Genomic DNA, 16,269 nt, shown 5'->3' on the forward strand with positions numbered 1-16,269 from the left:
CATCACATATACCAAGATAACTATTACAATAGCATTTCAATTGCAGAAACTTTATTACTACATAAAACAAGAGTTTGTGGAACAATTCGAACAAATAGAGGCTTGCCAAAATGTTTGAAAGATGAAGCATCTACACTTAAAAGAGGTGAAATAGCCTTCCGAAGAAAAGATGATGTTTTATTGATTTGGAAGGATGAAAGAGAAGTTCGAATTATTTCAACTATCCATGATGCTTCCTCTTGTGAAACAGAAAAGACAAATTGGCATACTGGAGAGGAAATAAGCCAGTTTCCACTGTTCAGTGTAATATTATATGCAAGGTGTTGATCTTGCTGACCAATATCTTTCAACATGTAGTATCCTTAGAAAAAACAATAAAATGGATGAAGAAAGTAGTGCTTTACCTGATTGTGAACTATTTAATTCATTCAGGATTTATCAAGCACTCAATCCAGAAAGCCAAGTAAGATACAAAGACTTTCTTGTAATAACTAACTTCAAAATGCAATGGGTATTTAATTTTAAAGCATGCCTTTAACATTTATGTAAAACGTTTTTTGTACTCGTTCAATAGAAACTTACCTGGCCACTGGGTAAAGCTAGCAGTAAAACTACTGATCCGCAATGGGTTGATATATAAATTACAAAATACTGATTGAAAAGAATTGTGAAGAAGTTTGTGGGTGAGGTGCTGCCTAGACTTGGGGTCAGGACTGTAGCTGTGGGTCATCTTCGTAAGGTGTTTTTTTAAATCTTTATTGTTGCAAGTATTACAGACGCCCTCCCCTTTTTTTAAATTTATCCATTTTTAGAGCAGGGAGAAGGTAGAGAGAGACATCGATTTGTTGTTCCACTTATGCATTCATTGGTTATTTCTCATTATGTGCCCCGACCAGGGATTAAACCCCACAACCCTGGCACCTTGGGACCATGCTCTCACCAACTGAACCTGACCCAGCCAGGGCTTCATGAGGTTATGACCATTAGGTGAAAGCTCAGGGTAGAGAACAATGTGTAATATTCTTAAACTGTTCGGAAACTATTTAAAATACCTGTATTCTGACACAATACTTGTTATACTCTTACTTCTGTATTCCTCTGGTAGGGAAATAAACACACATAGACTACAGGAGCGATGATTTTCAACTGGTGTGCCACAAGGGCACTGACCTCTTTTCCCTTAGATTGTCAAATAAAATGACAGCTGCCAATACAATAGCTGTCAGGTATGAATCAAAATTATAACCTATTTTGTCAGATCAGCAAAAAATATATATTTGTGTGTGTGTGCCATGAGGTGAAAAAGGTTGAGAATTGGTCTACAGTAATGGGAGGAAAGCATACTGTTATTTTTCTGTGCCCCCCTCTCCCCCCAAACCCCTGTATAAAGTCTGAAGTTGACCAACTCTGCTATAGATGCTCATCACATGGGCTATAGTGAACAGGTGAGAACATCGGTCTTCATGAAGGTTCTAAAAACTTGCTGTGTATGAAGAATTACTGCTTTATCTTTATGCTGCATTTGGGTCTGTGGTGTATTCAGTGAGCAGAACCTCCCTGGACTCAAGGTTCCACCACCCAGTTGTTTGCACCTGGGGATGCGTTGGGAGGTGTGAACAATGGGAAAGTGTTGGCTAGAATGAGAGCCCTATTGATACATACCCCTGGGGTGAGCAATCTCAGGATGTCTCCTGAGCAGGCTCACGTGTGCTAGTGCACAAATGGGCTGCGCTCATGCTGAGTGCCCAGGTTGGAGCATGGGCACCCAGGGCAAGCCTGAGAGTTTTCCTAAGTGACTCCATCAGCAACAGCCAACTGAGCATGCGGCACTGTTTCCTGGGGATAGTTAAGCGTGGCAGAGCTAAGGGTAACCCATAGGAGACTAGCACGTAAAGCCAGATCTTTTCACTGCCAAAGCTAAGTGGCAAATTAACTTTATTTTAGGACTCTTGTTGCTATAGCTTGTGCATTGATTAATGCAACAGAAACCAGTCTTATCAGTATTTGTATAATTAGTAAGTTTTAAATTAATTTCACGTTATAAATTAGTAATTTTGTCTTAACTATAGAAAAGGCCAACAACACAGACTGACTGGAGCCGTTTTTAGAGTTATCCACAGTATTGGTCAGTGTATCTTGGCAGGGGCTGGAATGCTATCACTGTACCCGCAAGGTTTCCCTGAAAACTAGTTTGATTATAGCATCCTCTTTCGTGGGTAGGTAAGGAATCTTGTCACACTGCTGCATTTCTAAAGGATTGTCTAAAGGACCTTAGAACAAAACAGGTTCTTGGAACTCACCTAAGCCAACACTGTTGTTTTATATGCAGAGAACGAGGCTGAGAGGTAGCTCTCCAGACCACCCGGCTGACTGGGATATGAGCCCCTATCTCAGGATGCAAGTAGTGTTAATTCATTTAGTTATTAATAGGCAATATTTAGTATAACTAGGCAAAGTATATACAATATTATAGGTAGATAATAAAAGTCATGTTTCTATTACATTTATACAGGGGTGGGCAAAGGTAGGTTCATACAGTTGTAGTACAAATAATACAAGAATAAACTGTTTTCTGTACTCACAACTATAAACCTACTTTTGCCCACCCCTGTATTTAATATGTTATAACTAAGCAAATTAATGCTACTAGACAAAACCAAAGGTGTTAAATGTGAGAGTTTGTTTTCCCTTGGATGCAGTCCTTTTCTAAAATCAGCTGAAGCTCCCTGATAAATGCCAACAGTGGGGAGAAGTTCAAGTATTATTTATTCAAAGTTGAAAAATGTACCATACTGCATTATTGCAAAAACTTGCTGGTACAAAACGCTTTGCAGCTGGTGAGAAGGCATAAAAAGTTGACGTCTAAACTCATTACTATTAAATTATTCTTACAGTACATTGCAAATTCAGAATTTCAAACTGCATTTTCTTTTTCTAAATTGCCCACAGTACTCGAGGTTCCTGAAGCTAAGGCAGCTGTTTTGGAGGAGGCGGGGAGGAGGTAGCAGACGTCAAGGGATCTCCATCTCACGTTCGATGCCCACGTACTTCAGGGCGTCGGCCTGGCTGTATCTGAAACGGCAGGAGACAGGCATGACCGCGGCCCACCGAGGTGAGAATGAACACAACCACCCACTTACTTCAGTGGGTGCAGAGAAAGGCACACACATCCAGTGACACCCAGCTGCGCCTCATTCACCGCGTCCTCCCACTCCAGCACAGTGTGTCCTCGGGCGCTGTCCCACCTGCTTTGGGTCGTACCTTCAAAGTGACAACACACGGGCCCTAGTTTATGACAACTCAGGACTCAAGAGACGGAGCTTCTGACTGGGACGTATATTCAGCCACAGGATTGAACTAGACAGTCATCTGACTACATTCAGGAAAGTTTTAAATAGCTTGTCAGTTTATCCCACAGAGCCTAACAGTGTAAACGGCCAACCTGATACCAGACCTGTGAACACCATCTGAGGGTGAGCAGGTAGGTTATTGGCCAACAGTCCTCCAGCACTGGACAATTTAAGACAACCTGAGCATATCCTCAAGGACAGCAACGCTGACTGCATCATGATCACACCCAGCTCCTACCAGCAAGGTAAAAAAATGGGGCTTTCTACATTCTTTTCATTCTATCTTTAAAATAACCAGTGCTTGTATAATGGAAACTACATCCTAACTCCCCACTAATACCCAAGGAAAAGAATGACCTAAGATTAGACGCTCCAACAACATAAGACCCAGCAAGAGCAGAGAGTCAGCCTCTGTCCCGAGTCCAGGAGAAAGCCCTCAGGTCACAACAGAAATGCACTGTTACTAACCTGTAATCAAAAAACAGCTCTTCACCAGTCTGGATGGCTCTCTTCGCAAAGATCCCTATCCTGTGATCGCCATTCACCATCATGACTAGAAAGAGACACACTGGTGTCAGCCAGGGAAGGGACAGTCACACAGGAAATCTCTCCAAGCCATGCATCACTATCACTGGGGGTCCTGGCATCAGAACAGGAATTCTGACTCCAGAAACACCTACCTTTTGCATAGCAGTTTGGATTGACTGAATGATTTGCAAAACGAATTTTGTTACCCTTACGGGTTGCATCCACCACAAAATCTAAAGAAAAAATAAGCACAATGCAGTGAACAATTTTAGTTTTAGATCAATAAACACAAAGTTCCTATGATTCTGGAAATACAATTGGTTAGGTCTTCAGAGTTTGCCTTCAAAAGCAAGTAAATCATTCAGCCAACTTCGTCCAAATGACATTTGCAAGAAAATACTGTTCGAGGTAAAATGAATTGATAATTCAGGAGTTGTCTCTCAAATGTTATTACCTAACTGTAAATATGTATTACTGAGCAAAACCCTGCAAAAAAAAAAAAAAAAAAAAAAAAGGAATCTAAATTCTTCTCAACCTCAAGGATAAGCATTTTTGTATCTAAAATTAATTTTCATTCTGTCTGGGGGACCTGTTCATAGCAAAACCTCCCTCTCTCTGTTTCAGCCAAGGGTTATCAGAACATCTTAGGTACTACACACCTGCTTTTCATCACAGCGCTCCCTCACCTCCCAAGAAAGCAGCACCGTTTAGCTGCTCAGTCCCTTGAGAGCACCCAGGAAGTGTTGGAGAGGCTTTGAAATTCAGTACCTTCCCAGGTCAGAGGCACTAACTGGAGGAAGTGTGCCCAGCTGACTCAAGATCCTGGGATGTCCCATAGTCAATGTCTTGTGTAGCTCAGAGTTCCCGAGACCACTTCCCTTGAACATGACCAGCTCCTCCCCACAAGTGATGGCAACAGCCCATTTTTAAGTTTCTGCCAGGGCATGAGAAACACCAGCTCCCAAGTGCCACCCAGAAACTGTGAGTGCTTTGACTCCTAACATACCGTTATTCAAGTTGAAGAGAAAGCTGCACATGTATTTATCATACACTTTGCCTCTTCTGTCGGCTTCATCTTGAGAAATTATCTTAAGAAGAAAGACAGTGTTGGATTAGGGACCAAACCACACACACAAGTTCATCAAGAGAATTGGAGCCCTGGCCAGTTTGGGTCAGCGGTTAGAGCATTGGACAGAAGGGTTTCGGGTTCGATTCCCAGTCAAGGGCATGTACCTCAGTTGTAAATTCCCCAGCCCTGGTAGGGGCAAGTGCGGAAGGCAACCAATCAATGTGTCTGTCTCTCTTCCCTCCCTCTCTCTAAAAAAGGATGGAAAGAATTATCCTTGAGTGAAGATTAAAAAAGAGAAAGAACCGGACCTTCCTGAGGAAACTCAATAAAGGGTCACTAAGGCCAGTTTCTTTGGTCTGCATGCGGCAAAGAACAATGGGCTTGAAGGACTTCAACTCAGAAATATTTCCACATCAAAGGAATTACTCTTGAAGAAATTAATGAATCTTTCTACTGAATGAAAAACTCAAACAAGGTGGGCTGATTCCAAACTCAAGCTAGCCCTATGACTTTTCCCTAACTCTATAACTGAAAAGACGTAAGATTAATGACATTCATTTCTAGGTCCTTATAATAATGAGGCTGTGGATTATGTACGACAGACTCATCGCAAACCTCATGTTCTTACCCCCTTGTCTCCAGATAAAGGCTAAATGTGACTAGGACTGAAACAGTCCAGTTGCCAAAAAAGGCATTTTGTGTTAATTCATTTCTAATCAGACCCAGTGATGATCAATACAAAACAAAGTCGCTACATATCAAGCCCGGAGCTGGATAGCTCTGGCCTTACCTCTCCACAGTATTCCGAGATGAATTCATTTTTCTGTACAGGATCTTTGATGAAAATCCCCCAGCCAGCCACATCAGATGGTGCCAACAATAAATGCTAATTTGAGAATAAAGCAACAGTCATTTAATCAGGAGAGCAAAGTGGACTGCTGACGAGATCACAGGGTGAATCCCTATAAATCCTCTGGCCCCTTGTAGCCACCAAGTACCCTGAATTAAGAGCCCGTAATGAGAGGTAAACTTACCCACTTTTGCCAAAGGGGCTGACAAACTGCAATGCTTTTGGTTATTTGTAAATAAAGTACAGAATATAAGATCTACCTCCCAGAAAATATCAACTAACCATCCTTCAACAAGGTACCTACAACAGCTACCTTAGCACTTCCTGTCATTTCTTCAGCACTTGACTTAATGATTCACCTCAACCAAAAACAAAGCTCAGCTGTTCTTCCACAGCAGCTCCTCACAACAGCATGGAGAACTGCCAGGAGGTGGTGTCACTATCTCATCAGCTCAGCATTCTGTTCTTAGCAGATGCCAAATGACGAGCGGGGCCAATTCTAGTTAGAGTATGTCTGGGAACAAATCCCTCACTTTCCACCATGGTTCATTATGCTTTCATCCCAAATTTCCTTTAAAAAGGCCCCTAATTACCCAAGCTATTCCTATTCTAATCCAGCCTAGATTCACCTGCCAGGGAAATTTCCCAAAACCTCCCAAATCAGAAACTAAATTAGCTAAATAACATGTTAAGTACATGAAATCCCGTTGGTAAGGAAGTATCTACAGTTTTTAGATTTAAACCAAAGGAGTTTATGCTATTATAGTTAGGGGTGGGGAGTAGGAAATGAAATTTTTTTAGGGTTCATCATCAGGGTCTGCCATGGGAAACAGTAGAGAATCACTGTGACAGAATGACCTCAATGGATAGGAACTACCCAGAGAAAAGCCATCTAAACACTTGAAAACATAAGAGCCAAAAAATAAGGCACTGCCAGAACAGGAACTCCTGGTAGGAGGGGGTGGGGCTACGAGTAGTGCAGTAGTGTGATCTAATTCATGTGACCCAAGGCGGAGGTCCACAGTGGGGCCTGGGGTTCTTGCTCCTTTCAAGTCCTCAAACTCTGGGATTCCCAACCTAGAAATGGGTTCATAAGGGTACTCCCTCATGGAGTTATGAGGGCTAATGAGTTAATACACAGGGCACTTAGCCAAGTGCCTACTATATCTTAAATAATAAATGCCAGCTATTATAATAAAAATGATTAATTGAATAAACGCACCACCTACTCCAAAGAAAAGACACCGACTGACCTTCCCCAGTATACATGGTTAGCTTCCTTTGCTTGGTCATTAAGGTCATGGTTGCTACAATTAAAAAAATCACCTGCATGCACTTCACAGTTATGTAATTCCTGGCTGTGATGTTTTCAAGGTTATTAAAAGAACACAGTCTGCAAAATCTACTGTGGGAAATTTTATCTTGTTCTGCACAAAAGGGAAATTGGCTACTATTTGAAAGAATGGGTCTCTATATTCCGACAGGAACACCATATATTTGCAGTAAGGAGAATAGATAAATGGCTAATTCTATTTGCTAAACTTAAAAAATTCAAATCATCTACTAAACAACTAGAAAAACACCTCTTATTCCAAACCTGAAACCGTTCACAGCTGGTTCCTCCTATGCTACAGAGGTGGGAGTGGCTACCCAAGGAGAAACTCAGGCTCTCCCCGTCAGCTGCGTCATTCATTCAGTGATCACTTTTTGGCCCCAGCTAATGGAGTGAGACCGCTGGCCTTGCCCTGCCACGTCCCTCATCCCTTTCCCCACCTTCTTGGAGCCCCGCTGGATGCTGCAGTTCTTGCAGGACACGTTCTTGCTGTCCCAGTGGTCAGCAGCTCCGCACGTCAGACACAGGTCAGGGTCGCACTCCCGGACGGCCAGGTAGCAGGGGCACTGCTTGGTGTTGCACTGTGCTTTGCAGCGGCAGCCAGGAAAGCGGTTCTGACCTGCAGAGACAGTCACCGTCGTGGACTCATGGAACCCTCACAGCAGCCTCCCTATCCTGCTGCACAGATGAAGAAAAACTTCCTGTGTATCCGAGCTTCATGTGCTGCTTCAGTAATAATGAGTATCACCACCCTTATGACAAGTTCGTTTATTCTGAAAACTGAACCACCCCAACTCTGACAATACTGGTTCCCAGAAAGTATTTGGGTAGCTATTTCTAGATTCCCCTTACATTCTGTGCCAACGTCACTATGATTAAATTTAAACCACCAGAGACAAACAACTCCTTTCATCCCATTAGCCTGAGCACTGGCTGGACACTGGCTCCGCAAGAGCCGCCATGTTGTGTCAACTTCAGTTACTATTTTTTTGCAGGTTGTGGGCTGCACATAGCTGACCAAAGGCCCACTTAATTCTCATGCAATTGCATCAAAGCAACAAATACTTACACTCTGAACTACACTGACAAAACTTTTCACAAAAATTCTGTGCTATCACACAAGGGCACGAACTGTCACAAGGCTGCCGTGGATGGTCACAGGGTTGGTAGTTGTAAACGTGGTTAGAGGAGCCGTCTGCATCAAGACAACGGCATGCAAGTCAATCAGAGGTGGGAGATGATCATACACAAGGAACAAGAACACATTCTTCCCGTTACCTTGGAGCGTAGCAGGCTTTCCCTACCTGATACATATTCCTGTCTACAAAATGATAGCCGGAAGCACCCCCCGCCCCCATCGCAGGTCCCCAGGGTGCGGCTCCTTTACCCACCTGTGACTCGCCTTCACTGCACAAGAGAACTGACTGGCAATATAATCAACAGACATCCTCCATTTAATTTAGCTTAATGTACAGAAGTCAATTATATATAAGTATCATAAACTCTAACCCAGTTACTATTCTGAAACAATAAGCAGACATTTTTAAGTTGAATGAATAGATAGATGCCTACCTTTTTTCAGCTGTATCTTTCTGCAGTGTGCAGCCCACAACCTGCAAAACACAAAGAAAACAGTCTTCTCCAGGAAGCTAGGAAGAATGGTCAGCACAAATCCCACAGAACCTCCTTGAACAGGTCGATCTGTGCCATGAACATAGGGGTGCCTTAAATCCAAGTTACTGTGAAAGCTGCAGCTTGCATTGCATTTGTGGTGACTGGGGAAACTGTGACCAAGAGCCCTGATGTGCGCACTTTGCAAGGTCACCTAGTCAGGACTGAGGGCGGCCACACCTTCATGTGCAGGTTCCATTTCCCTACTGGTTCATTCTGATGTTGATAATACTGGCATGTCTTTAATCACTCAATTGAGCTGCATGGTCAGAATTACCAAAATGGTCAGAGGTGGGAGATGATCATACACAAGGAACAAGAACACATTCTTCCCGTTACCTTGGAGCATAGCAGGCTTTCCCTACCTGATACATATTCCTGTCTACAAAATGATAGCCGAAAGCACCCCCGCCCCCGTAGCAGGTTCCCCTCCCAACCAAAAAATTCAGAATTACCTACTAAAGCCTGAATTCTATTGGAACACACCTAAGTTCTTTCCGTTCTAAATTAAAGAAATGGAACAGCATGTACACACGTTTCTAGATGCTCCCTTACCCAACACCCAACTGCAAAAAAACTGGGGAGAAGACATTAAAGCTGACAGTCCAGCCACCATCTTCTGGCTCTGCACTTACAAACCAAGTCACCTCATCACTCACTGCCATAGGCCTTGGGGAAAAGTAACGTGGCTCCTCAAAATATAAACCAGTGCAGAAGTCATATACATCACACTCAAGCTCAGGGAAACAGAACAAATTAAATGTTCGCTTAGCCTTTACTGCAGAAGTTACTAGGTTTGTCTCAACCAAAAGCAGCAGAGTAAGCATAACTTTTATGACTCTTAACACACCAAATCTACTGACACTGCTGTATTCTTACAGAAGAACACCGGCAACTGCTCGTGGAAACAAGACTCCACAAGTCTACTTTTGAGGCAGCTCAAGTTCCTTTCTTAATGGGCCAAGTAGAGGCTGGCCAACACCCTTGGACACACCTGGCCTGCAGCATCCTGGTGACATCTCAGAATGGCTGCAAGTAGACTTACCGGTGTTTTCTCTTCTTCTTCCTTGGAGGAGTATCGACATCCTCAGCGGGAACTGGAGCTATGATGCTGGACTCTTTGACCCGAAACTCATACACCTGGACAAGAGGCAGTCACAGCTGTGAGGATCATAGTGGTAAGCAAACCTACACATTCTTATACTAATTAATATCAGAAACATATCTCTTCTGTGACATTGCTCAAGTGCTGGGGACAATAGAGAGCAAAGCAAGATGTTGTCTCAACCCTCATGCAGGGACAGCAGCTGTGATTACATTGTGATCAATAATCCCTCATGTGATCAATAAGGCTTAATCTAAATTCCCACTGGCTTTTTAAATCCACTGTCACCTAACCTGAAATATCTAGTCAGAAGAGTAATTTTCTCTCAGTTCCCTCTCAGTGGGAAAATAAAAAAAATGTACTTTCCAGGAGATGAACATCAGGTTAATAATTGAGACTATTCTTACACTTGGACAAGGATTACATATTTTCCCCCCTCTCTGAAAGTCTTTATTAATCAATATACTTACCTGTCTACATGTTTTGGTCCCAATTAACCTGGCAATGGCGCAGAAGTTGTCGTAGTAGGTACCGATGAGGACCCGGAACATGGAGGCCTCGGCCCCACTCCACTCCACATTCTCAGGGGGCTCACTGTTCGGCTTCATCTTTATTGGCGTTTGACACCGAGAATTTGCTTCTACAAACCAAAGTTAAGCAATGTTCAGGAAATGACAACTGCAGAACAGAGTACTAAGAAGTAAAACAGGGTGTGCTTAAGAAAAAAGCAGGAAGTGAATCATGTTTGAGGACAAACTGAGGTAGAAAGTGTCACTAAACTTTTTCCCACAGAACCAGGAGCCTAGGCTGCTTTCATGACAAAGGCAAATGGGGCTGTTCTGTTATTTGTGGTTAAGTCACAGGGCAGGACACCTGAAGCCCAGTCAGGAAAATAACCAAAATGACCGACAGAACATCAAGGATATTAAGCAGAGCGACATGAGCCCCACCCTGGAGGAAATGGCACACTGGAAATAGATGAACTTTGAACCTCAGTGACCAAACAGTAAACATCGTAGGCGGGCCAGGGGCAGAAGACAGCAACAAGAACTCGGCTATGCGTCCTTCCTTGAGAATGCCTAATCTTAGATTTCTCATTTTATTGAAAACTAACCAACTAGGAAAATTATTCACTACGGCACATGCCCTTACTCTCCACAGTGTGGACCTTTCAAAGCAGTGGTAAAGCCAGTTGTCAGGTCCCCTACCAGAGGAGCTCGAAGTTTCGTCTTTTTTCTCCTCTTCTTCTTTATCATTGTTCTCTCCACCTGTTTCGGTCCCAGCTTCCCTGTCACTGTCCGTGTCCTTTGACTCCAGCACATTAATGGTGGGGGTGCTGGGCCTGCTGCTGTTGTTGGGAAGCCTCCCTCGTCTGCGACCTCCTGGGCGTTTGGGGGGCGTCTTGATCCGCTCAGCAGTGAGGGCGGCAGCGAACTCCTTTGCTCCCTCCTGTGAAGTGACACATGGAGGAGACATCAAGGTCAAGTTCCACAACTCATTTTGTTGAAGGAGAAAACAAAAGATTGGATAAGCGAGGTAGTCAAGAAATTTAACACAATATCCATTTTCCACAAATAGTTGCATCTCTAAATACGCTTGTTTTCTTTTTCTAATAGTGTGGAACAGGGGTCCTCAAACTACGGCCTGCAGGCCACATGCGGCCCGCCGAAACATTTATCCGGGTCTTTTTGCCGCTGCTGTGAGCATAGGAATTTGTTCATAGTTTTTTTTAAAACTATAGTCCGGCCCTCCAACGGTCTGAGGGACAGTCAACTGGCCACCTGTTTAAAAAGTTTGAGGACCCCTGGTGTGGAAATTTCAGAAAGACAGAAATGAGTTCTATATATTGCTTCAGTGGTATGAAATCAGGCAAGACAGTTCTATATTTGTGAAATGCATTAACTGGTTAGTAAGTTAAAATATAAAATATATTTTACATATATAATTTCTTTAAAAGTGAAATTTTATGAGGAAAATCATATACTTCCTGTGCATGTGGAGTCAAACTCTCCTAATCTGACTGGGGTTTCTAAGATAGCACATGCTTCTATAGTCATGGTTAAAATACACAAGAATACAAAACACATAAACATGCTGGACTTTGTCATTTCCTGCCTTACTATTAAAACATCCCATTTTTTCCTGTGAGGGATACACAGCCTCAGGAAGACACATGAGGATCAAGGCTGTGAGGGTTACATTCTGTATTACGAAGTGCAACATCCAGTCTCAGAAAGTATAAAACAATGGTGAGAGCATTAACTACAGAGAGACCAGAGAAACTACAGAGAGACCAGAGAAACATTTCAGATGAGCCAAATGAATTCTGCCTTGTGAAGAATATGTAAAATAGTGTTCATGAATCCCATTTTTAGTGGCAATAGAAGGGAGAAGTTTGAGAGCAGCCAACAGTTTTATACTTCATTCTATAAAAACCAAATTGCTTAAAAATAGGATACCTTCTGCAGGTGCCATTCAATGAATCTTCTGTCCAAAATCCAACAGGCAATATATACCCACTTAGTTCCTAGGTAGGAGTGGCTTGGTTCAAAGAGGGGAAATGGTAAAAATAAGATAGTACCCGTAAAAAAAACAACTTTTCTACCTCATACTTCCCTAAACCTTTACCTTTTCTCCATCGTTTCTTTGTTGTTATTTTTTTAATTCTGTGGGCCCTATAATACAGCTTAAACAACGGGTCTAAAACTCAAAGAAAGGCTATGGCTCTGAGAAAGGCTTAGGACCACTATGTGTGACTATCCAGTTCCTGGGGTTAGGTGGGCTACCTGTGCTGCACACCCTCAAACCCTGGAAGGTGTAATGTTAGTGTCCTCGATCCTAAAGACTTTGAATTGTAGCTGAAGAGATTAACACATACAGAAAGACTAATACAAAGATCAATGAAGGACTAGTGTGTGCAGTACGTGAGAGCTATGAGAGACATGGGTGAGAACCTCTGCCTACCGTGTGGCCAGGAGAAGCACAGGGGAGCCAGTGTTAATGCTGACTGCACACACCTCACCCAGTTCAGAATCAGCGCTTCTCAAATGCCCTTGAGGAACAAATGGCACTCAAGCTTACCAAATGCTGGTAACACTGTGGTCCACAAGGCTTGTTGTCCAGAGCTGTTTCCGTGTTCTTCCGCTTGTAAGTGTTAGGTGTTGCATGAAAAGCTGCAAAATAAAGATAAAATATCCAAATATGTAATATTTACTTATTCATTTCCCCTGTTTCAATGGGAAAAGTCAATGAATACATTCCAGTCTTGCTAATACTTGATTCACATCCCAGAACTTTCCTCCCAGTTCTTACTGAATTCTCACCATGTGTTTCCCTCGACTCCTGCAGGGTGCAAACACTGCATTCTGGAATGATTAATGGTTTCATATTTTTCTCCTCACAAGTGTAACTGATGCATGTAAACTCTGAACTCTGGTCATAAACATTTGATATCTCCATAGAAACAACTGATACACCCTCTACAATGAAATCAGATTTCCTATTTTTACCAAAAGAATTCTGACATCTACAATTTTTTTTCTTTATGAAGAAAAGCCAGCAGTCTGTCAAATGGAAGAGAAGAATGGAATACCACTTGTTAAAAACTAATTTTTAAGCCCTAGCCAGTTTGGCTCAGTGGATAGAGCATTGGCCTGTGGACTGAAGGGTCCCGGGTTTAATTCCAGTCAAGGGCATATGCCCAGGTTGGGGGCTCAATCCCCAGTGTGGGGTGTGTAAGAGGAGGCAGCCAATCAATGATTCTTTCTCATCATTGGTGTTTCTATCTCTCCCTCTCCTTTCCTCTCTGAAATCAATAAAAAATATATTTTAAAAAAACAAAACAAAATTAATTTTTAAAATAATAAAATTTAATTTATTTATACTAAATTTAATTTCATTTATACTAAATTAAATTTAGTATAAAGAGGACAGCCTCAAAACACTAAAATGCATTTTCTTTGACTCAAACACAACTCAAGGACCTAGTGAGAGCCTGCAACCAGCACCTTTCCACAGGAAAATACAACAAAGTGTTTGAAACTTAAAATTCCAAATCATGTGTTAACAAAAAGATTCACACTGCAGTACACTGGTACACTGACCAGGTATGAGTGCACAGAAGTGAGGACTTCAGAGAATTTGTGATCATTAACTTCCAGTGCACAAGGCGAATACTGGCAATGATCTGTTAAGAACTACACAAAATGAAAATTAATTTGGGTAAAAACAAGTGACAGACTCATAAAATAAGTCATTTAAAAAATATTTGTAAAAGGTCATACTTAAAATGTAAAGACAGACTGATGAAGGAAGGAGAACAAAAAGACAACAAAGTTATGTTTTTAAAAGTAGAAATTCAAGGCTCAAATTCTTTTCAAGTGCTTAAGTTTTTTTCCCCCCAGAACAAGAGCCTAAACCATACAACTAACTTTGCACTGGATTAGATTTTGGACAGGCAAGGACCCCTAACACACAGACTGTGCACACAGAAGGCTACAGTCACATTAGCAGCCCAGAATTACATCAATTCAAAAACAAAGCAGTCATTAGCCAGAGTTAGTGCACACAATGAGTAACACATTTTTGGTAAAATCTGTTTTTAGTTGTGATGCCTCTTCTAACACCTGATATATTTGTAGATTGATATTCTCACCCTAATTCAGTGAAAATAAAGGCACATATGTATCTATAGACAGAAACACACACACACACACACACACAGCTCAAGTGAGGACAGTAGCCTCTGGTGGTCCTTAACTAGAACTAGGTAACAGTACTTATTAACCATAATCATAGTCTCGAAGACAGGAACAACTTCAGACTATAACAACAAATGAATTTTAAAGTACCATTATTATGACTAGATTCCCTCAGCAGAATTTCAAACAAGCCCATATATATAAAGAATTCACTCTTCCAGAAATGTCCAGAATACTTTTCAAATAGACATCTTAAAATACTAATATTTGAAATAAGCTACTAAAAATTATTTCAAGCTAGCCTGGACAATGTGGCTCACTGATTGAGCATCAACCTATGAACCAGGAGGTCACGGTTTGATTCCTAGTCAGGGCACATCCCTGGGTTGCAGGCTAGATCCCCAGTGTGGAGTGTGCAGGAGGCAGCCAATCAATAATTCTCTCTCATCGTTGATGTTTCTATCTCTCCCTCTCCCTTCCTCCCTGAAATCAATAAAAATATATTTTTGAAAATATGTATTTCAAGCTAAATATACAGAAAAATTGTTATATAAAAGTCCATCACTAGAAAAATTAAGGCACGGTACCTTTAAATTTTACAAGGAGTGAACATGGATATTTCAAGGATTTTTGTTTGTTTTAATGTTGAAAGCAACCTATGAAATCTTGATGAAAAATCATCTAAAGCCCAGCCATTATATAAGCTCAGTGGTTGAGCATCAACCTTTGAGCCAGGAGGTCATGATTCAATGCCAGGTCAGGGCACATGCCTGGGTTGAGGGCTCGATCCCCAGTAAGGGGCGTGCAGGAGACAGCCAATCAATAATTCTCTCTCATCATTAATGTTTCTATCTCTCTCTCCCTCCTCCTTCCTCTCTGAAATCAATAAGCATATATTTTTTAAAGCCTATCAAAAGGTTTTCAAGCAAAGGTAAAAGTTATATACAATTCCAGCTATTCTCTATACCTCTGTTTGAGATTAAATTGGCAACACTAAAAAATAACCCAAATATAGGGTGTGTGTCTCCCCCCCTCCCCCCAAAAAGAATGTATATAGAGTTTAACAGTTGATAACTCACTTAGTTTTAACTCCTTTTCAGGTATAACTGATTTGAAATAATGGGTGAAGCCAGACCAAGCTTTGAACAAAGAAAATTTATCCTGCCCGGCTGGTGTGGCTCAGTGGTTGAGCATCAACCCAGGAACCAAGAAGTCACCAGTTCAATTCCTGATCAGAGCACATGCCTGGGGTTCCGGGCTCAATCCCCTGTAGAGGGCATGCAGGAGGCAGCCCATCTCTCTACCCCTCTCCCTTCCTCTCTCTCTAATATCAATAAAAACATCATTTTTTTAAAAAATGTATCTTAAAGTGCCACAAGATTTTAAAAGATAAAGGCTTATGGTACAAGACCAGCAACAGTCAACGAATAGAGAGCACACAAATACTGAAGAAATTATTCTTGAGGTTTAGGATTCCATTGCTTTGCATTATCAGCAGTGCCTGGACCAGAATGGTCATCAGTTTGAAAACAGGCATAACAACAACAAAACCATTCGTTTCTGTAGGTTCTTTTAAGTTTTAAAAAATTAACTGTACGTTAATAAAGACTAACTTTATAATCATTCCAAGTGTGTATACTTTTTTGGGGACACATTGTATACT

The 16,269-nt window shown here is 41.7% G+C and overlaps 1 protein-coding gene across 11 annotated transcripts in view; it reads right to left on the bottom strand.

Moving 5' to 3' along the window:
* Positions 1–2,749: 2,749 nt before the first annotated feature.
* Positions 2,750–16,269, bottom strand: part of EZH2 (enhancer of zeste 2 polycomb repressive complex 2 subunit) — a 59,152-nt gene continuing 45,632 nt past the window's right edge. For 5 of the 11 annotated variants that reach the window (XM_070424103.1, XM_070424098.1, XM_070424102.1 and 2 more), the window contains exons 9-20: positions 12,988–13,079; positions 11,115–11,355; positions 10,377–10,546; positions 9,847–9,941; positions 8,703–8,743; positions 8,200–8,325; positions 7,571–7,749; positions 5,738–5,833; positions 4,885–4,966; positions 4,031–4,111; positions 3,819–3,903; positions 2,750–3,261 (exon numbers count right to left, since the gene is read on the bottom strand). In XM_070424103.1, coding sequence (XP_070280204.1) covers positions 3,192–3,261; positions 3,819–3,903; positions 4,031–4,111; positions 4,885–4,966; positions 5,738–5,833; positions 7,571–7,749; positions 8,200–8,325; positions 8,703–8,743; positions 9,847–9,941; positions 10,377–10,546; positions 11,115–11,355; positions 12,988–13,079 — 1,358 coding nt within the window. In that variant the 3' untranslated portion in view covers positions 2,750–3,191. The remainder of the gene's footprint in view (positions 3,262–3,818; positions 3,904–4,030; positions 4,112–4,884; positions 4,967–5,737; positions 5,834–7,570; positions 7,750–8,199; positions 8,326–8,702; positions 8,744–9,846; positions 9,942–10,376; positions 10,547–11,114; positions 11,356–12,987; positions 13,080–16,269) is intronic. The other 6 variants (XM_070424104.1, XM_070424100.1, XM_070424099.1 and 3 more) reach the window with 4 other exon arrangements.

Source organism: Myotis yumanensis, unplaced genomic scaffold (genome assembly GCF_028538775.1).
Source record: "Myotis yumanensis isolate MYYU_CA2020_CCGP unplaced genomic scaffold, mMyoYum1.0.hap1 SCAF_9, whole genome shotgun sequence".
NCBI classification, from domain to species: Eukaryota; Metazoa; Chordata; class Mammalia; order Chiroptera; family Vespertilionidae; genus Myotis; species Myotis yumanensis.